This window comes from Bubalus bubalis, chromosome 3, assembly GCF_019923935.1.
Source record: "Bubalus bubalis isolate 160015118507 breed Murrah chromosome 3, NDDB_SH_1, whole genome shotgun sequence".
Lineage (NCBI taxonomy): Eukaryota > Metazoa > Chordata > Mammalia > Artiodactyla > Bovidae > Bubalus > Bubalus bubalis.
In genome coordinates this window covers 49,572,939-49,595,765 of record NC_059159.1, presented here as the reverse complement: position 1 = coordinate 49,595,765, position 22,827 = coordinate 49,572,939, and the positions used below count along the sequence as shown (strand labels likewise).

Below are 22,827 nucleotides of genomic sequence, written 5' to 3'. Positions count from 1 at the left end.
CATCTCAGGAAGCTCTGACACTAAGCAGCAGTTCTCAAACAGTTCACTGCGTCAGCTTTTTGAAGAGTCATTATGATCTATAGATTAAGGGTGATGTGTCACTGAGAGGCCCATTATTCTGTTCGGAGAAAAAGTTCTATGACACCTTTCATCTTTAACTTGCACTATATTCTGAGAAGGCCCCTTTCCTGATATAAAGCCGGGACAAAATGAGGAAACCTGGGAGAGACTGGAGGGTTTGTAGACTTGCTAAACAGGAAAGGTGAGTTACAGGAGTCTGTCAAGTGCTTGAAAAACATTTGTTTATCTGAAATGTTCAGGATACTACGTATTTGAAAGATACTTAAAAAGCTAACTTCTTTCCTTATTTTTTTGGGGGGGGCTCAGTATCCCCTTTCAAATCTGTGACCTGATGTTTCTTCCTTTTCTGGAAGTAATTGTGGCAGAGCAGCTACAATGTAAAGACTGTACTAAGCTCTTTATATACATTACTTTATTTAATACTCAGTAATCCTTTTTATAATAGGTATTATGAGCATCCAGTTTATAGGGAATTATGTCTTGGAGTGGTTAAATAATTTGCTCAAGGTCTATCTCCACCATATTTTTTAAAAAGACTCTTTTTGGGGGGTGGAATTTGGTTGCTGTGCTAGGTCTTTGTTGCTGCATGCCGGCTTTTCCCAGTTACAGGTACTAGGGTTACTCTTCATTGCAGTGAGCAGGCTTCTCATTGAGGTGGCTTCTTTCGCTGCAGAGCAAAGGTTCCAGGCGTGCGGGCTTCAGTAGCTAAGGCTCCCTGGCTCAGCAGTTGTGGAGCCTGGGCTTAATTGCTCCATGGCTTACGGGATCTTTGCAGACCAGGGAAGGAACCCGTGTCCCTTGAAAGATCCCACAAGCTGCAGGGCAACTAAGCCTGTGTGCCACAATTATTAAGCTTGTGCTCTAAAGCCTGGGAATTGCAACTATTAAAGACCACGAGCTCCAGAGCCTGTGCTCTGCAACAAGAGAAGCCATAGAATGAGAAGACTGTGCACTGCAAAAGAGAGTAGCCCCTGATCACAGAACTAGAGAAAAGCCTGCACAGCAATGAAGACCTAGCACAGCCAAAAATAAAAATAAAACGTTTTGCAAAAGAATGGAGCCCATCTCACTGGGAGACTTTTCCTTGCTGGCTTGCAGGAAGCAGTAAGTCATTTGGGGATGGCCCACATGGTAAGGAGCCAAGAACAGGCTTGTTGACTAGCAAACAACCAGAGACACATTCAGGCCCTCAGTCCAACAGCCCACAGAAAACTGAGTGCTGCGAACAACCACGTGAGCTTGAAGGCAGATCCATCCCAGGCTGAGCCTCAGACGGGACGGCAGCCCCACTCGAACACTGATGGCGGCCTGATAACCGGAAGTCAAAGACCCAGCTATAGAAACTGTGAGATAATAAATGCCCACTGCTGCTTTTCTTTGGAGGGATACTTGCCCTATGGAAATATAGTATTTTATTTATTCTGTCCATTAGTAGCTACTATTTGATAACATTTAAAATATTAATAGAACTTAATCTAAAAGAAGTTCAACTTACATTAGTTTTTTTGCATTTCAATACTGGATATTAAAATTATGATGGCCGAAATTTTATGTCAAAAATTTATAGTGGATGTTTGACATTAGTTGTTTACATACAATTCAGTTTTTGGTGGAAAATGGTTTGGCTGGAAGAGAGAACATTTGGTTTACTTCAACTAATAGGAGTATCTCTTAATGCTGGGATGGCCTCTTCGTATTTCTTCTGCTGTTGATTTTTGGAACAGTTATCTGTGACTGTATGAATGGAGCTGAGTGGAGAGGTGCTCATCATGCTTATTCCAAATAAGAGTATGTAACCAATTACTACAGGAATGAGGTGCAATTGCCCAATATTTTTGAGGCCAACAGGTTAAGTATAAGGAGTTTAGCCAAGATTCAGGAATTAGAGCCTGAAGCTTCACATGAAGCCAAACTGAGAGTCCAAAACCTTGCCAGTCTTCATATCCTCCAGTATTACCCTCCACAAACAGATCTTTCAAGTTGCTACCTGAATCATCCAATTATTTACACATATATTTTAAAGGTATCTATCTTTTAGATAAGATGCATGTTGAAATATTTACAGATGGAATAAATATTTGCTTTAGAAATTATGCTTGGAGGAGAAAGGAGGTGTAAATACAGCTGAAAGAAGTTGATTTTGGATAACAGATAGATGGGAAGGAGTTCATTATGCTCTTCCACATTTGAATTGTGAAAAACAAAAACTTATTCACTTAAAATGCAAATCTTTAATGTCTGATATACATGCAGACACAGACACACACACACACATACTTAAAAAGATAAAGTCCATGCTTTTAAGGATGAAAAACAAGACCATCCTTGACAAATACTAGGTCATGTCTAGATCTTGTCAGATAGATAAGCTATCTGCAGTTTCCAGATAACCTCTGTGTCACACCTTCAAATATTTGCATGTATGTTCTTTCTGCCTGTAATACCCTTGTCTTCCCTCTAGTTCAGTTCAGTCGCTCAGTCATGTCCGACTCTTTGCGATCCCATGAATCGCAGCACGCCAGGCCTCCCTGTCCATCACCAACTCCCGGAGTTCACTCAGACTCACGTCCATTGAGTCAGTGATGCCATCCAGCCATCTCATCCTCTCTCGTCCCCTTCTCCTCCTGCCCCCAATCCCTCCCAGCATCAGAGTCTTTTCCAATGAATCAACTCTTCGCATGAGGTGGCCAAAGTACTGGAGTTTCAGCTTTAGCATCATTCCTTTCAAAGAAATCCCAGGGCTAATCTCCTTCAGAATGGACTGGTTGGATCTCCTTGCAGTCCAAGGGACTCTCAAGAGTCTTCTCCAACACCACAGTTCAAAAGCACCAATTCTTTGGCGCTCAGCTTTCTTCACAGTCCAACTCTCACATCCATACAAGACCACTGGAAAAACCATAGCCTTGACTAGACGGACCTTTGTTGGCAAAGTAATGTCTCTGCTTTTCACTGTGCTATCTAGGTTGGTCATAACTTTTCTTCCAAGGAGTAAGCGTCTTTTAATTTCATGGCTGCAGTCACCATCTGCAGTGATTTTGGAGCCCCCTCAAAAAATAAAGTCTGACACTGTTTCCACTGTTTCCCCATCTATTTCCCATGAAGCGATGGGACCAGATGCCATGATCTTCGTCTTCTGAATGTTGAGCTTTAAGCCAAACTTTTCACTCTCCACTTTCATTTCCATCAAGAGGTTTTTGAGTTCCTCTTCACTTTCTGCCATAAGGGTGGTGTCATCTGCATATCTGAGGTTATTGATATTTCTCCCGGCAATCTTGATTCCAGCTTGTGCTTCTTCCAGTCCAGCGTTTCTCATGATGTACTCTGCATATAAGTTAAATAAGCAGAGTGACAATATACAGCCTTGACGTACTCCTTTTCCTATTTGGAACCAGTCTGTTGTTCCATGTCCAGTTCTAACTGTTGCTTCTTGACCTGCATACAGGTTTCTCAAGAGACAGGTCAGGTGGCCTGGTATTCCCATCTCTTTCAGAATTCTCCACACTTTATTGTGATCCACACAGTCAAAGGCTTTGGCATAGACAATAAAGTAGAAATAGATGTTTTTCTGGAACTCTCTTGCTTTTTCGATGATCCAGCGGATGTTGGCAATTTGATCTCTGGTTCCTCTGCCTTTTCTAAAACCAGCTTGAACATCTGGAAGTTCATGGTTCACGTATTGCTGAAGCCTGGCTTGGGGATTTTTGAGCATTACTTTACTAGCGTGTGAGATGAGTGCAACTGTGTGGTAGTTTGAGCATTCTTTGGCATTGCCTTTCTTTGGGATTGCAATGAAAACTGACCTTTTCCAGTCCTGTGGCCACTGCTGGGTTTTCCAAATTTGTTGGCATATTAAGTACAGCACTTTCACAGCATCATCTTTCAGGATTTGAAATAGCTCAACTGGAATTCCATCACCTCCACTAACTTTGTTCATAGTGATGCTTTCTAAGGCCCACTTGACTTCACATTCCAGGATGTCTGGCTCTAGGTCAGTGATCACACCATCGTGATTATCTGGGTCGTGAAGCTCTTTTTTGTACAGTTCTTCTGTGTATTGTTGCCACCTCTTCTTAATATCTTCTGCTTCTGTTAGGTCCATACCATTTCTGTCCTTTATCGAGCCCATCTTTGCATGAAATGTTCCCTTGGTATCACTAACTCTTACTCATTCTTGGGTAGACATAACCACTTTCAGAAATCTCTCTTAACTATGTTAACTCCTCTTAACTCTTAACCCAAGAGCAGGGACCAGAGTTAAGATGTCTCATCTCTGTGTTCTCATAGTACCCTGTACATATTCCTATTATAGCACTTACATCATTGCATTGAAATTATTCGTTTCCTAGAGCAAGATCACAGCGTATTAAACTGTGGGTCTCCATGCTCACTGAGTGAATGAATACATGAATTAATAGGAGTACCAAATAGAAATATGGAAAAAGAAATCATGCAAGGTAGCTTACATTTATTATAGACAACTTCTTCTTTACAACTATCCAGTGAAACAGACATGACTTTCCTTGTACAGATACAAGACTGCAGCTCAAAGATGTTGAAGGATCAATCTAAATGAACAACATCTGCTTTCCAGTCAACTGGTGCCTTCTCTTTTTCTAAAGATAACATTATAACCCTTACTGCCTTAGGAACAGTCTTAATATCATTGTCTCAAGACAGAGAGTACATATAAGACCAAAATGAGTTTTTAAAGACAACTCTTTAAAGACACAGGTTTGATCCCTGGTTCAGGAAGATACCACATGACACAGAGTGACTAAGTCCACATGCCACTAAGTTCGGGTACTCTAGAGACCGAGAACTACAACTACAGAGCCTACACACTTTAGAGCCCATGCTCTACAACAAGAGAAGCCATGGCAATGAGAAGCCCACACACCACAAATACAGAGTAGCCCCAGCTTGCCACAACTGAAGAAAAGCACGTGCAGCAACGAAGACCCAGTGCAGCCAAAAATAATTAATTAAATTATTATTTTTTAAAGTATGAAGCAGAAGTACTAGCTACAATCTTTCAACTATACCAACAATCTACAATAACCTACCACTCTCAGATGGAGGGTCATCTAAGCAGAAAGAATATGCAGAAGAGCCTACAGAGTAAAACTTACTTGGGTCCTAAGAGGTCTCTATCCCCAGGAGGAAGGGGAAAAAGAATCTTAACACTGAAATTCTCTAAAATTCAATGTAGTTCATAAGGGAAAGGGCACTTCCTTCCAAGCCTTTCTACTTACACATGCTATAAGAATGTGACTTAGCAAGTAACACTGAAAACCCAAATCAACACTTTGGTTAAATTAACACCCATTTTTACTTAGAAACAGGAGTTTATGTTGAGGCTACATAGAGTACAATCCTGGTCTACGCCTATTATTGACACTTTTTAAAAGACAAGTCCTTGGGTTTGGGAATCCCCCAAGTTGACATCCTCTTCCTTAAAGGTTGTGCCATTCAATGTTTTACGTTTGAGGATGCTGCTTTCTTAATGTTTAATAACTTACCTGCATTGGCTTTCAGGTCTTCAGGTGTGACCATGACAACAAATCGGATTGCACGTTCATTTCGAAACATCTCATAAGACCACCGGCGGATGGATCTCATGCATTTCACAGCTGCAATGCCATTGTTGGCAATGAGAACCTGGGAGAGTTGGGGGATGGGAATTGCAAAGAAAAGTGGAAAAGGCAGGCAAAGATGGAGGAAAAGACAAGAGAATATTTTTGTAAATCTTTCTCTGAAATGCCAGAGTTTCAACTAGGAATCTGTATAGCTGGTCTAGGCAATTAAGAACCAACTCCTGCACGGTCAAGGGATGTTTTAAGATGCTAGCAAAGCAAATACTTCAATGCTGCTGTTGTTTAGTCGCTAAGTTGTGTACGACTCTTACGACCCCATGGAATGCAGCCCACAAGGCTTTGTTGTCTATTGGATTTCCAAGGCAAGAAATATTGGAGTGAGTTGCCATTTCCTTCCCCAGGGGATCTTCCCGGTCCAGGCATCAAACCTGTGTCTCCTGCACTGCAGTGGATTCTTTACCACTGAGTCACCTGGCAAGTCCAAAATATGTGCCAGCTAAAACTTACTCCTTTCTTAGTTCACTTCCTGAAGGGACAAATCAGTTCCTTAAATCTTATAAGTTGAAAGAGACTCACAGACTTAGAGAACAAACTTATGGTTGCCGGTGGGGGCAGGGATAGTTAGGGAATTTGGGATGGACGTGGACACACTGCCATATTTTAAATGGATAATCAACAAGGACCTACTGCGCAGCACAAGGACCTCTGCTCAGTGTTATGTGGCAGCCTGGAAGGAAGGGGAGCTTGAGGGAGGATGGATACATGTATAAGCATGGCAGAGTCCCTTCCCTGTTCACCTAAAACTATCACAACATGGTTAATTGGCTACATGCCAACACAAAATAAAAAGTGTGAAAAAATAAAGAAGGCTACTTAAAAAAAAAGAAAATCTTGTGAGTCTGTGAATTATTCTACCATTCCTACAAGTAGGGAAGAGAAGAAACAAACTTTAGGGGGAAGATGGGTATCAAATAAGGCTAGGGGAAGTTTTTAACAGTGTAGTGTCATGCACTATTCTCTGCTGTAGTGAAGTAAGGCACACTGCCCTGAACATGTATAAGAACCCCTACACTGACCATCACCTCTCTCCAGAATGCTGACTCCAAATCCCTTAGAATTGTAGAGAAACTGCCCCAGAAAGGATGGTCACAAGAAAAAGAGTAAAGGATTAGTGATCCTGAGACTTCTCTGTTAAACCTTTCACCTCCTCACATGCAATCATGACCCTCAGGATAACAGAGGTGAGGAGACACGTAATCTATCCTCATTGGAAGACTAATGGAAGTACACTGCTGAAGCAATACTTTTAGGAGTGGGAATACAGGTCCCCACCCTTTAAACTTTTAATCACTGTAAGCTAAGTCAATCTCTCAGCTCTGACAGGATGTGGATAAAAGTGACTCAGATTTGCTCACATTTCAAAATACTTATAATCACTTAAAGTACTCTTGCCTGGAAAATCCCATGGACAGAGGAGCCTGGTAGGCTGCATTCCATAGGGTCGCTAGGAGTAGGACACAACTGAGCGACTTCACTTGCACTATCACTTTTATGCATTGGAGAAGGAAATGGCAACCCACTCCAGTGTTCTTGCCCGGAGAATCCCAGGGACGGGGGAGCCTGGTGGGCTGACGTCTATGGGGTCACACAGAGTCGGACACGACTGAAGCGACTTAGCAGCAGCAGCAGCAGCATACCCTCTAAATATCTCAAATTTCTGGTGGGATCCATAAGTTACAGTGTATCAAACTTGTTTAAGTCTTCTCTTCTGAAACTCTCTCCACTCCTTTAGCTCTAAATCCCAATTCAATGACACTGACCTCCCCATCACCACCCCACAAGCTAATCAATTTCTCATACCCTCTCATATCAGTGTAGCCCAACTCTAGGAAAACCTCGAAATCTTTCTAAAAGCAACTTATGGGCACTGCTTCACCTTCTTACTTAGTTATGATCAAATTATCAGTGGTAAATACATATTTCAGAAAATAGTGAAATTATCTAATCGTTTAATTTAATTATTTAATAAAGCTAGGGAGGCAGAAAGGATAATTCTGCACAGTCTCAGAAATTCAAGCCACATGCCAGTTTCAAGCAAATCTAGACTACAAATCGAGGCATTAAAACTCATGGGCTTTTGAAAAAATAATTGAGCAGGTTGTAACTTACCTTCTCAATCACTTTATTCCCACCAAAACGAGTAACAAATTCTGCTGGAGAGGCTACAGTGAAATCTCGCTGTGAGTCTATTTTCTTTCGGTCTCGACCTTGCTTGACTAGGTGCAAGCCAGACATGCTGGATCTGTAAACATAGAGAAATCACGAAAGTCTACGATGAGATTTCTTCACATTATCTGTCTCCCCTGGAGACCTGCTTTTCACTGCCCAGACTTGAAAGTGTACTTCCTATTGCACCCTTGTGGAAACTGCATGCTGGGAGACCACACAGTTTTTAAACAGAAGAGAGGAAAAGAAAATGATCACTGCTTGTGAAAATTTCAGGGGGGGCGTAAAAAAGTGTTCCTGAATAATAAAAGGCAATATTAAGGTTTACCAACAGACACCATCACAGAGAGGGGCAAAGAATAGATTAAAATGAGATGGTATGCTGCTGCTGCTGCTAAGTCGCTTCAGTCGTGTCTGACTCTGTGCGACCCCATAGACGGCAGCACACCAGGCTCCTCTGTCCCTGGGATTAATAATACTAATAGACTCAGAGAGACTGTTAAAACTAAAAAATAAACAGTTAGCCAGCCCGCTTCTGAACTATGGTTCTGACACACAGAGGGCCTGCACCTCTGTTAGCTCTAGCCTCCATCTTTCTTACTAGCTATAACTCCACATTTTTAAATGCCTACTAAACGTTTTAGTTGGGTATTCCATAGATGTTTCAAAATCAACAATTCCAAAAACAATTTATTTATGAGGCAGCATAAAAAAACAAATTTCATTGATCTTATGATAACACATTTTTTTTAGCTTTTTAAAATCTCTGAAATTGCTATGTATCTTACAACTGATGGTGTGCTTTATTTAAGTGGCAGAATTTCTTTTTCTTGTGGTACATACAATAATGGTGCCTCTAACAATTAATGGTGCTTAAATTATATAGCAGGGGAAACAGCATAAGCCTGCGTTTAAATTCCACATCTTCACCAAACAGCCTTGCTAAGCCTCACTTTTTATTTGATAAACTATGCATGGTATTGGGACTTCCCTGGTGGTCCAGTGGGTTAAGAATCTACCTGCCAACATAGGGAATACAGGTTAGACCCCTAGTCAAGGAACGAAGATCCCACATGCTGCAAGGCAACTAAGCCTACAAGTGGCAACTACTGAGCCCGTACACTGTAGAGTCTATGCTCTGCAACAAGAGAAGCCACTGCAATGAGAAGCCAGAACAGCCCCTGCTTGCCACAACTAGAGAAAATCTGCATGCAGGAACAAAGACCCAGCTTAGTCAAAAATAAACAAGAAGAAAGGAGTTGCAAAACATACAGACACACACACACACACACACACACACACACACACACACACAGTCCCTAGAGATTAGCTTTCAGTTTCTTAGGGAGAAAGAGACGGAGAAGGTATAAACCTAGGATAAATAAAGAACTGTCTAAGAATAAAACAATAAGGGAAGCAAAGTGTTTATTGATAAAATTAAGGTGGTGAAGGGACTGATCATATGGTCTAATCAATAGTTTAGAGAGCAAAGGAACGTTCTGAGGGTCACTTATAATCAAAAAAGGGAAAAAAACAGAAATACATATTACTTTTAATGATGGGATCCTTCATACAGCCATAATCAGAAGTTAGGCACCATGCTAAAAACAAGATGATAAAGTGGAAAGATAGAGAAGACCTCAAAATCTTTATTTCACACCTACCTTTTCTCAGAAAGCTTTTATAGAATGTTGTCTTTCAAAAAGATGAAGTAAACCAAGAAAAAGGGAGACAAGGAATGCAAGAAATAGCACAGAAGAAAAGAGAAGGGAATTCTCTTAGATGACTGTTAAAACTGGAGGACAGACTGCTCCAGGAAGAACGTCCCCTTGAAAAAATGGACAGATGGCCTACTGTACTTAATCACAGAAAAACAGAATAAAACTCTGTGTGTGTATGGATGTGTGTAATAAATATATATATAAATATATGTGTGACCAAGGAAACCAGAATTGAAAGAGACACATGTACCCCAATGTTCATCGCAGCACTGTTTACAATAGCCAAGACATGGAAGCAACCTAGATGTCCATAGGCAGACGAATGGATAAGAAAGCTGTGGTACATATACACAATGGAGTATTACTCAGCCATTAAAAAGAATGCATTTGAATCAGTTCTAATGAGGTGGATGAAACTGGAGCCTATTATATAGAGTGAAGTAAGTCAGAAAGAAAAACAGCAATACAGTATACTAACGCATATATATAGAATTTAGAAAGATGGTAACGATGACCCTATATGCGAGACAGCAAAAGAGACACAGATGTAAAGAATAGTCTTTTGGACTCTGTGGGAGAAGGCAAGGGTGGGATGATTTGAGAGAATAGCATTGAAACATGTATATTATCATATGTGAAACAGATCGCCAGTCACAGGGTGCTCAGGGCTGGTGCCCTGGGATGACCCTGAGGGATGGGATGGGGAGGGAGGTGGGAGGGGGGTTCAGGATGGGGAACACAAGTATACCCATGGCTGATTCATGTCAATGTATGGCAAAAATCACTGCAATACTGTAAAGTAATTAGCCTCCAATTAAAATAAATAAAATAATAATAAAATAAAATATTAAATAAATTAATATGTGTGTATTGCTTATATATATGTCTGTTTTATATATACATAACAATATTATATATTTATATTTAGACAAATACAAGTCATTTTATATTTATTAAAATATATAAAACATGATAGAAAGTCATATATATGAAACAATGTATAATTTGTATATATAAAATATACCAGTTGCTTTTTACTTATTTAACTCTCAGTGGAAGATATGCTTGCTTCATCCTGCAACAGGTGGAAGAAGCCAAGTAAAAAGGAAAAAAGGATGATTATTTTAAAGACAACCTTTGCCAAATTGGTGTTTTTCATTTGTTTCTGTATTTGCCAGGGTTTATTCAATTTTCATTTTTCAAAATAAAAACTCCGGAATGCAAAAAGAAATAAGTACACAAACATACACATGAGATACTAGAGAGACATTTAATGACTGCCACCAAGCAAATCATTGAGGTCTTTCATGTCGACCCGCTGCTGGAGAGGCACAGACCTGCAGGAGGTCTGAAAGAGGGGACTTCCGTGGTGGTCCAGTGGTTAAGAGTGCGCCTTCCAACGCACTGGAGGCAGGTCCGGTCCCTGGCTGAGGAACTAAGGTGCCACATGCTGTGGAGCATCTCAGCCTGCTGCCGCAACTACTGAGCCCGGGCCCTCCAGAGCCCTGGCGCCACAACTGGAGAGTCTGCGTGTCGCAACTGCTGAAGTGGCTGCACCTGTGAACCTGCGGCACAACTAGAGTCCACGCTCCAGAACAGAGATCCCGCGTGCTGCTACTAAGGCCCAGCGTGGCCAAATAAATAAATTAAAAAGAGAGAGAGAGAGAAGTCTTAAGAAGGCCAAGTAGGCCTGATTCACTTCCTCCTCAGGTTGAGTTCTAAGAGCAGGAAGCAGAAAGATTCAAGGCAAGACACCTTGGCACCCGCAACAACTCCAGGCTGGCTGCCCAATCTCACACGATGCCAGGACAACAGCAGAGGGCACCTTTACTGGCCCTAGAGACAGAGTCTAAAAAAGTTTTCTGCAAAACTACCTTTGACAGGATGCTACCTACTATCCAGAGTTGCTATTTTCCTTCAAAATAGATGAAAAGACTTCACTCTTCAAAGTCCAGCCAAGCCCAGTGAACACATTTGGCACAGACTGAGTGTGGTCCCTTATCCAGGGAGCAGCTCGCAAGGTCTGCGCAAGGGTGCCTGCTTTCAACATAGCTACAATGTCACACGTGGTCTCGGATATCTTTGGTTCAAATTCTGAGTGTAAAATAAAGGTTCAGAAATTCAGGAGCAAACATGAGATTTTTAATTCATTTCCTTAAGAAAAAAAAGAGTTTCCTACAGACCCACAAAAAAAATCATCAAATCAGATCGCCCATAAATTCCAGGGCTTAGCTGTCAACGCCTTTACTGCTTTTAAAAGGCATATATTGCCTAGATAGGGCCCTCTAACACTTACCTTTGAAGCATGTAATATCTCATTTCCTTACTCTCCTCTGCAGAACCCTCCATATTAAGATGGCAAAGGAATAGAGGTTTTTCTCTTCAGCTGTCGGCCTTGTAAACACAAGCTGGAGTTCGTCCTCCCGCTGCAGGTGCTTAAAACCCAGGAGGACAAAAGATACTGTGCCTTCTGCCTACTTCTTGGCCCTGCTTCAGTCAGAGTAGAGTATTCCTCATGGCCTCAAACCACAGTCTTTTTGTCTACTCTGTCCCTGATCTCCATACTTCCCCTCCTGCTTGCCCCCCCCCCCCCATTACATTGGGCTCCCACACAGCATCAGCTGATTTCCCAAGGGGACAGAGAGGAGAGGGGGAGAAATATAGAAGCAGGTATAACTCTAAAGTAGATCTCAGCAGCTTCCGCCTTAGCTGCAGCAAAAGTGCTTTAACAACGGTCACCTTCTTCTGACGGTCACTAGAGAGGCTCCGCGGCCTCTCCAGGCTGCCAGGGGCACGTGACAGGGTAGGCTCAGGGCAAAAAGAGAAGACCAAGCTTATGAGGACAGCTATGCCCAGAAAATAATGGGGTCAGGAAATCTAGAGGGAGGAGGAAAGAACAGGTGATTTCTGAGACCCAATCACAACAAGTAAGACTGAGTTTCAGACTCCAAGACGGGGGGGTGGGGAGCAGGTCAAGAGGGAAAGCAAGCCGGTCAGAAGGACAAGACACGCCACCACTGAGGAACTTGGAATAAAGTGGGGGTCACAACTCTAATTTTTAGGCCAGAGTAGTGGTGTACACACACCTTTTTTAAAAACAACAAAAATCTAAGATCTTATTCACTAAAATTTGAGAATAAGACTGGAGCTGGCACAAACAGGATAACAGAGAGGATGTGGATAAAAATCACAGAAACGTAAAGGGGCCCAGACAAGTATTTTAGACACAGAGGTCTAACCCAGAGTTTAAGCAGGGAAGAAAAATCCTGCCTAAAAAGCCACTGGGACACATTTATTGTTATGCTCATTTGCCACAGAGCGACAAATCACTTAAATAAAGAAATGGTGACTGAAAGGGAAATGGTATCCTGTTTTAGCTTTTAATTAAGTAGATGCTGAAAATACTGCTCCCTTGTCATGGCAGAAAAGACCATGATTTCCTGAGCCAAGTCCTCAGGAATGGTATTAATTCACCAGAGTCACATCTAACCTGATTCAGGCACCACAGAAAAATTCCTTCTCACCGAAATGTTGAATACAAATGGTTAACTCTTATCTGATGCAACTATGCTGCGAATCTATTAACATTCCACGAAAACCCTTCAAAACAGAAGTACACAAATGATCTGGAACACAGATAAAAATCAAATAGAAGATAAATTATTAAGACAAACCTTGATGTTAGGACATTCAGGTGACCCAAGGTGAAAAGACTCAATCAGGCCACTCACTCAATATGACCATTAGTCATAATAAAAAAAAAAAAAAAAAGGAAGTCCTGGATTGGTTTCTGGACTCTGCATCACTCCTTTTACACTGTGCTAACGTCTGATAAAGTCAGTAAAGTTTACTTTTTCCTTTAAAGAAGCAGATGCAGAGGAATCCTCCTATCTTGATCTCTCTTCAGGATAACAAGTCTCGAAAAACAGAGCACTGAAGCCTTTGGTTCAGAACAATTACAGTGACCACAGATGTAGAAGCAGCTTAATTTTTACACACATCTAAGGGTCTCTAGATGCAGGCACTTTCCAGAAGAGAATCACTCTCTGCCTTTGTTAAGTTCAACATTCAAAAAGCAAAGCATGGCATATAGAAAAAAAGCAGGTTATTTTGCTCTTGGTTATATAAAAAAATATACTAAAGAGGCACTCTCGGGAATCAAGCTTGTGCTTCCCTTCACCAAAGGGATCTTTCTAAAACAACCAAACGCTAACAGGGCACACCCAGCTCCAAAACAAAGCCAGTGTTTCTCATCTTTTACGGATGCTGCCTACCATCTTCCTATAATGTGAGAACACAAGAAATAAAAGGCCACATTCCCACATTCGTTCCTCCAAATTCAAGGCACCCTCATTTTTAATCTAACATGAAAAGAGAGTGTCCAAAGTAGACACATACCTGGCACCAAATCCAACTAGAAGCCCACACTGACCCCAGCATTGAAACATGCCAAGCACCAAGGATGACGTAGCAGTTTATCCGGCAGACAGTGATGCATTTAGCTGGCTCCGTTGCAAGGCAGTCTGAGTTATACTGCAGCACACGCTGGGAGACAGTGTTTTTACGCTGGGGCTTTCCCAAGCAAAGAAATCTTGCAGCAGGGATGTACCTCTTTGGAAAATCAGTCTGCTGTTAGGGACTTCCCTCCTGCTCCAGGGGCTGAGACTCTACACTCCCAACCTGGGGGGGCGGGGGGGTGGGGCTGGGTTTGATCCCTGGTCAGGGAACTAGGAAATGGCAACCCACTCCAGTATTCTCGCCTGGGAAATTCCACTGACAAAGAAGCCTGATGGACTACAGTCCAGGTGGTCACAAAGAGTCTGACAAAATTGAGCGCGCGCACACACACACACACACACACACACACACACACACACTGGGGTAGTAGATCTCACACACCACAGCTAAAAGTTCGCATGCTGCAACCAAAGAGCCCCGCAATGATGATGGAAGACCACACATACCACAACTTAGATGGCAAAGCCAGATAAATGAATATTGAAAAGAAAAAAAAAAAGAAGAGGATCAACCTTTTTATATATAAAAAGGTTTAGCTGTGGAACTTCCCTGGTGCTCTAGTGGTTAAGCATCCACCTTGCAAGGCAGAGGGCTCGGGGTAAAGAATTCACCTGCCAAGCAGGAGACATAGGTTCAGTCCCTGGATTGGAAAGATCCCCTGGAGAAGGAAATGGCAACTCACTCCAGTATTCTCGCCTGGGAAATCCCACGGACAGAGGAGCCTGGTGGGCAACAGTCCACAGGGTTAAGAAAGAATCAGATACGACTTAAGTGACTAAACAGCAGTAGCAGCAGACTTTAATTTCTCTCAGCAATGTAACATAATTTTAATGTACAAGTCTTATGCTTTTTTGTTAAATTGATTCCTAAGTATTTTATTTTTTTTGATGCCATTCTGAATAAAATTATTTCAGTTTATTTATTTATTTATTTTTTGCTTGCTCATTGCTAGCTAGTACATAGAAATGCAACTAATTTTTGTATATGGATCTTACACCCATTTAAAAATCCTTAACTTTATTGAGACAGAATTCACATACCATATATTTCAGCCATTTTAGGTATATAATTCAATGGTTTTTATTGTAGTCACAGAGTTGCGAACCATCATCACAAGTCCATTTTAGAACATTTTCAGCACCCGCCAAAGAAACCCTGTACTCGGCAGCAGTCAGTCCGTATTTCCCTCAAACCACTCCCCAGTCCTAAGCAATGACTAATCTACTTTCCGTCTTTATAGATTTGCCTGTTCTGGATATATAAATGGGATGATATCATGTGTGGCTTCTCTCACTTAGCATAATGCTTTCATGTTGTAACATGTATCCATACTTCATTTCGCTTTACAGAAAACTTTCCACTGTGTGGACTTACTACATTTTGTTTATCCATTTATCAATTGATGGGTATTGGGTTGTTTCCACTCCGTAGCTATTATGAATAATGTTGCTGTGAACATTCACATACAAGTTTTTATGGGAACATATGCTTTCATTTCTTATAGGTAATTAGGAGTGAAATTATTGGATAATATGGCAAATATTTAGTTTTATAAGAAATTTCCATATTCTCTTCCAGACTGGCTGAAAAACAATTTACATTCATCCACATTCCCACCAACTACCCACAAAAGATCCAATTATTCCATATTCTTGCAAACATTTGGGGTTGTCACTTATTTTTATTTTAGGCACTCTGACAGTTGTTTACTAGAATCTTACTGTCTTTAACAGCTAGTGATTTAAAACATCTTTTCACATCTTTATTTGCGACCTGTACATCCTCTGGTGACATTTGCTTCTTATTTCTCTCTCCTTATTGAAAATATTATTTATTGATTCATTGTTGTCATACTTTTAACAAATTCTTTAAACATGTTTTCCTTTAGTTCTTTGAATACATTTATGATAGTTGCTTTGAAGACTGATAATCCGGCATCTAAATGCTCAGAGACAGTTTGTGTTCTTTTTTTTTCTAAATATGGCCTACACTTGCCCATTTCATGTCTCTTGATTTTTAACATACTAAATAATTTATTGTAGCAACTCTGGATTCTGATTTCTTTCACCCATGAAGATTGCTGCTGTTACCAATGTTTGCTCACTGGTTTTTCTTTCTTGGTTTAATAATTTGCCTGGGCTAAATCTGTGAGATCTGCCTCTCTCAAAAGTGTAGTCATTACTGTCTCCGTTCATTTTCTTCTTATTGTGCATGTTTTTATGTTTGAACCTCCTTTCTAAGGGGTTACTTCTCTACTTGTAAAACTTAATCAGTCAGTAATTAGGCAGTGGTTATACGCAAACGCCTGAAGCCAGTAAGGCTTTTGCATTCCGTCCATGTGTCCATGTATGCAGTAGAGTAGCACATTCAAAGTTCAGGACATTTTCAAGTTACGTCCTGGCTTCCACTTTCTGCTGAGCCTTATCACGCCTACTCTGTGCAGGCATGCAGCCTCAACCAGAAATATGCTTACCCCAACCACAAACACACCTCAAGCTAGAAGAGCCGGCGGCCCCCTCTCTCGTCTGCTGCAGGGATCGTCACTGGGAGCAGGGTACCATCTACTACTCAAAAGGAATATGCTCCCTTCAACTGCAGTAACAGCAACACCCATCCTCAGGGCACAACCACAGCAGTACAACGTCCATGCCAACCAAGCTGGGGGCAGGAAATAGGAATACTCCTGGCAAGAACACCACAGATGCCTACTGTTCTTACGGAATTTCAGCAGCTTTTCAAACATAAACTTTTCTCAGGCTGTTGCATGCCTTAAGGTTGATTTGAAGGCTGAAGTGGTTTTGTCGAGCTTTATAGCTGCTTTTTCTCACACACTAGTAAAGTAATGCTCAAAATTCTTCAAGCCAGGCTTCAGCAATATGTGAACCGTGAACTTCCTGATGTTCAAGCTGGTTTTAGAAAAGGCAGAGGAACCAGAGATCAAATTGCCAACATCCGCTGGATCATAGAAAAAGCAAGAGGGTTCCAGAAAAGCATCTATTTCTGCTTTATTGACTATGCCAAAGCCTTTGACTGTGTGGATCACAATCAACTGTGGAAAATTCTTCAAGAGATGGGAATACCAGACCACCTGATCTGCCTCTTGAGAAATTTGTATGCAGGTCAGGAAGCAACAGTTAGAACTGGACATGGAACAGACTGGTTCCAAATAGGAAAAGGAGTTCGTCAAGGCTGTATATTGTCACCCTGTTTATTTAACTTATATTCAGAGTATATCATGAGAAATGCTGGACTGGAAGAAACACAAGCTGGAATCAAGATTGCCGGGAGAAATATCAAGAACCTCAGATATACAGATGACACCACCCTTATGGCAGAAAGTGAAGAGAAACTAAAAAGCCTCTTGATGAAAGTGAAAGAGGCGAGTGAAAAAGTTGGCTTAAAGCTCAACATTCAGAAAACGAAGATCATGGCATTAGGTCCCAACACTTCATGGGAAATAGATGGGGAAACAGTGGAAACAGTGTCAGACTTTATTTTTGGGGGGGGGCTCCAAAATCACTGCAGATGGTGACTGCAGCCATGAAATTAAAAGATGCTTACTCCTTGGAAGGAAAGTTATGACCAACCTAGATAGCGTATTCAAAAGCAGAGACATTACTTTGCCAACAAAGGTTCGTCTAGTCAAGGCTATGGTTTTTCCTGTGGTCATGTATGGATGTGAGAGTTGGACTGTGAAGAAGGCTGAGTGCCGATGAATTGATGCTTTTGAACTGTGGTGTTGGAGAAGATGCTTGAGAGTCCCTTGGACTGCAAGGAGATCCAACCAGTCCATTCTGAAGGAGATCAGCGCTGGGATTTCTTTGGAAGGAATGATGCTAAAGCTGAAACTCCAGTACTTTGGCCACCTCATGCGAAGAGTTGACTCATTGGAAAAGACTCTGATGCTGGGAGGGATTGGGGGCAGGAGGAGAAGGGGACGACAGAGGATGAGATGGCTGGATGGCATCACTGACTCAATGGACGTGAGTCTCAGTGAACTCTGGGAGTTGGTGATGGACAGGGAGGCCTGGCGTGCTGCGATTCATGGGGTCGCGAAGAGTCGGACACGACTGAGCGACTGATCTGATAGCTGCTTTTTGGTGTTAAGGATTTGTTCATCTCCTCATTTGGTTACAGCTGAAGTCCTGCTTGTTTTATTTACTTCTGAAATGTAACATCACAGAATAAAGTGCAAAAGTCTTAATAATACATTTAGTTAATTTTACATACGTATATACACATAACCAACCACTCCATCAGGGTATAGATCATTTCCAGAGCCTCAGAAGGATCCAGTGTGCTTTCTTCCCAGTCAACATCTTCCCCAGTGTAAACACTATTCTGAACTCTATCACCATCAATCAATTTTGCCTACTTCTGAACTTCATATGTATACTGTCCTACTGTATGGATTTCATCAATATTATGTTCATGAAATTCATCCATGATGTGGCATAGCAGTACTTTGGTTTCACTGTGTGTAATAGTACATTGAGTGACTATTGCATGATTTATTTATTTATTCAATTGATGGACATTCGTGTTATTTACAAATTTGATTATACTTGGACTTGGTTTCTGGTGGACAAATGCATTCATTTCTTTTGGACAAATAGCCAGGAATGGCTTTGCTTATTGATAGAGTATATGTATGTTTACTACCCCAAAGTGGTTGTGCAACTTTTATTTCCATCAGCTATGTATGAGACTTTCACATACATACACGTATCTCACACCCTTGCTAACACTTGACATTGTCAGTCTTTTAATTTGGGCCTTTTGGGATGGCAGTTAATTCACTGTGATTTCTAATTTGCAAATCCCAGATGACCGATAATATTAAACACCTTTTCATAAGCTTATTTGCCAGCCGGCTATCTTCTTTTCTGAAGTTCAAGTCTTTTTCCCTATATTTCTATTGGGTTGAAATGTCTTCAAAAGACACTGAAATTCTTTTTCTTACTGATTTATAGGTTTCTGGCAGTGAGATTAATTAATATTCTTCTTTCAGCAACAGAGAACAATTAGGCAAAAAAACATCAAGAATACAGAAGAATAACGCAATCGAAAAACTCAACTTAACTGACAAGTATAGAAACTGGAAGGCCAAATGACCAGAAGAGAATATCAAAATAGGAGAAAGAACAAGAAGAATTTCACAGCCCAGGCAGCATTTGAGAAGAACCTTGAAACTTAAAGTCTCCAAAGTATGAAAGGAATTTCAACTGTCAGGCGAAGAGCATTCCAACAAGAAAACCAGAGAGAGGGCTGGAGCAGGAGAAGGAAAGAGAGGGAGAGGGGAGAGTAGTGGGAAGGGAAGTGGGAGGACACCAGTGGGAGAGCAGGCAGGCGAGCAGATCCTATGATGCCCTTGAGTAACTACTGTCTTTTCTTTCTTGCCATCAACTTCATAAGAGCTGACCTGTTGAAATTCCTGCTCTTTCACCATTTGTTACTGCTTAATCTCTTGATATCTACTAAAGCTGTTCATCTCAAGCTCTCCAACTCACTCCCTGGTGCTTTCTCTCCAGCTTCCATCACCATCCACCACTTCATGCTACATCTTCTACCTTTAAATTATCTTCTCCGTGGTTCTCCTTCTACCTCACTAATCATTTCCTTGTCCGCTTTTTCCTCCTCCTCTCATCAAAAGGTAGACAGTTCCTTAAGATACATTTCCCTTCTACCTATCTCCTCTTCCTCAAAATGATCTAATCTACTTGCACAACTTTAATTTCAATGCAACAAACATTTATTGAGCATATACTATACCCCCAGCAGTGCTCTAAACTCTGAGAAAGTAGTTCTCAGTTCAGGTTTCAGATCAGACTCACCTGGAGAGTAGCAGAAGACCAGAGACTGTAACATAATTAGTCTGGGACAGGACTCAGGAATCCCTATTTCTTTAAAGCTCTGCAGGTGATTCTATTACACAGCCAAACCTCAATACTGTGTTCCATTTTACACATGTCTTAGTGTGACATACACGATCCTTAATGATCTGACCTCTATCTTACCAACCTCTTCTTCCATCGCACTAAGCACCCTGTCCCCCGCATATTTCCAGTACTACTCAATGTCTTATCACTGCCTGAACATGCTAGATGTTTTCGCAATCTGGTACCTTTACACATGTTGTCAACCCCACCATCTCTACCCTTCCTCCTACACACAAACCTACCTGTTAGCTTGTCTGTTTTATGTTCATCCTTCAAAACCTAGTTCAAACATCTCTGAGACATAACAGATCTCATTAAGCCCACCATAATAATGATTATAGCTGTCATATCACAAATAACATTAGAACCCCGGCACAATGTGTGGCTAGAAAGTCATATGTAACAGGGACCCAATGAATAGTGCTGTGAGATGATCAGTTTACATCAGAAAGACCGCAATGACCGTGTGGCACTTCCACTGAAGGGGGAAAGAGACTGAAGAAAAGCTAAAATACTACCACCATGAGAAATAAGAACAAGAGCGATGGCAGTAACAATGGAAAAAGGGGATGGAGTCAATAATTATTAGGGGCTGTTTGATGGAAAACAACAAAATTCTGTAAAGCAATTATCCTTCAATTAAACAATAAATAAATTTGAAAAAAATTATTAGGGGATAGTATGAAAAAGTATATGTAATTAGGAGTGAGGGATACTTGGAAGACCAGAGAAGTGGCTATGCCATTAATTAAAGACAGACCTAGGGAGAGGATCAGAGAAGGCAATGGCAGCCCATTCCAGTATACTCTTGCCTGGCAAGTCCCATGGACGGAGGAGCCTGGTGGGCTGCAGTCCATGGGGTCACTGGGAGTCAGACACGACTGAGCAACTTCACTTTCACTTTTCACTTTCATGCACTGGAGAAGGCAATGGCAACCCACTCCAGTGTTCTTGCCTGGAGAATCCCAGGGATGGGGAAGCCTGGGGGGCTGCTGTCTCTGGGGCCACACAGAGTCAGACATGACTGAAGCGACTTAGCAGGGAGAGGATGTGGTATAAGAAGAACAGGGGTTTACAGCAGGAATGGGGGAAAATTGGGGGGCAGGGCTATTTAGGGAGTTTGTGACCAACATGTACAGACTGCGATGTTTAAAATGGATAACTAACAAGGACCTGCTGTTGGTAGGGCACAGGGGACTCTGCTCAATGTTACATGGAAGCCTGGAAGGAAAGGGAGTTTGCGGGAGGGAGGGTTCATGTATATTATGGCTGAGTCCCTTTGTCCCTTTGTTGTTCACCGGAAACTATCACTTTGTTAAACAGCTAGACTTCAATATAAAATAAAAAGTTACCAAAAAAAAAAAGAAGAGGGCTGAAGCCAGAAAGCTTTGCAGAAGACCACCAATTAAGGGGCATGTGGGAGAAGAAAGCCTACTGAGGCACCTAAGAGATCCTAATGTTATAATGTATTCTGATAATTTGCTACCTTCTTTTTCAACAAGTCACTAATCACTGTCTCCAAAATAAGAGAGGGTAACAAGATAGACTAAGAAATTTAAGGAATACAATATACAATGTATGGTCGTAGGGGCTTCCCAGGTGGCGCTAGTGGTAAAGAACCCGTCTATCAATGCAGAGACTGGGTCAAGAAGATCCCCTCCTGGAGGAGGGCATGGCAACCCACTCTAATATTCTTGCCTGAAGAATCCATGGACAGAGGAGCCTGGCAGGCCACAGTCCATAGGGTCACAAAAAAGTCAGATACAACTGGAGTGACTTAGTGTGTGTGCACAAACACATGCATGGTCCTAGACTGGGTACCAGTTTGGGTGAACCAGGATTTTGGAGTCAAGTGAAGAAACTTTAATATGACGTACATATTAGGTGAAATGAAAATATATTGAAATACAAAAGTGGAAACTTTTGACAAAAACAGAGATTGTAAAACAGTGTGTACCGGATGATCTCATTTCAGCAGTGAGAAATGCAATATGCCCATGTGCACAGATAAGGATTCAGAAGACTATACAACAGGGTATGAGCAGGAGTTATCTCTGGGTGATGGATAAACAAGGCTTTATTTTTGGTTTCTTTTATTTTGTTTTTAATTTTTCTTATTGCTTCTTTGATAAAGCATTCTTTAAAAATAGTTTTTTCTAGGACTTCCCTGGCTGTCCAGGGGTTAAGAATCTGCCTTGCAAGGCAGGGGACAGGTGTTCAATCCCTGGTCCAGGAACTAAAATCCCACGTGTCATGGAGCAACTAAGCCCGTGTGCTATAACTACTGAGTCAGCACGCTAGAGCACGTGCTCTGCAACAGAAGTCACTCTAATGAGAAGTCGGTGCAGCACAGCAAAGAAGAGCCCCTGCTCGCCGCAACTAGAGAAAGCCTGGGCACAGAAACGAAGATCCAGTGAGCCATAAATAAATAAATATCAAATACATATATATGTGTATATATTTCCAAATTCTGTCTCTTTTACATAAGGCTGAGATTTAATCAGAGGAAAACTGCTCAAAGAGAACACCAACATATCTATCACACCCAAGGTTTGAGTCAGGTCTAGTGGCTGACGGTATGAGCTCTGACTGAATTCCATACACAATGTGCTGTGTGACCTCCAGCATGTTACTTAACCTGTGTCTCAATTCCCCACCCTAAATGGTGGGTAATAAAAGTAACATTATTTGGCTCATGGAGATTAAGCATGACACTCCACGTAAACTATGTCAGAGAGTTTGACATGT

General features: G+C 41.4%; 1 protein-coding gene across 7 annotated transcripts in view; it reads right to left on the bottom strand.

The window, feature by feature from the left end:
- Positions 1 to 22,827, bottom strand: part of ACACA (acetyl-CoA carboxylase alpha) — a 288,741-nt gene that overhangs the window by 185,822 nt on the left and 80,092 nt on the right. For all 7 annotated transcript variants that reach the window (XM_025281124.3, XM_044939574.2, XM_044939575.2 and 4 more), the window contains 2 exons: positions 7,845 to 7,977; positions 5,601 to 5,739 (listed from right to left, as the gene is read on the bottom strand). In XM_025281124.3, the coding sequence (XP_025136909.1) occupies positions 5,601 to 5,739; positions 7,845 to 7,977 (272 nt within the window). The remainder of the gene's footprint in view (positions 1 to 5,600; positions 5,740 to 7,844; positions 7,978 to 22,827) is intronic.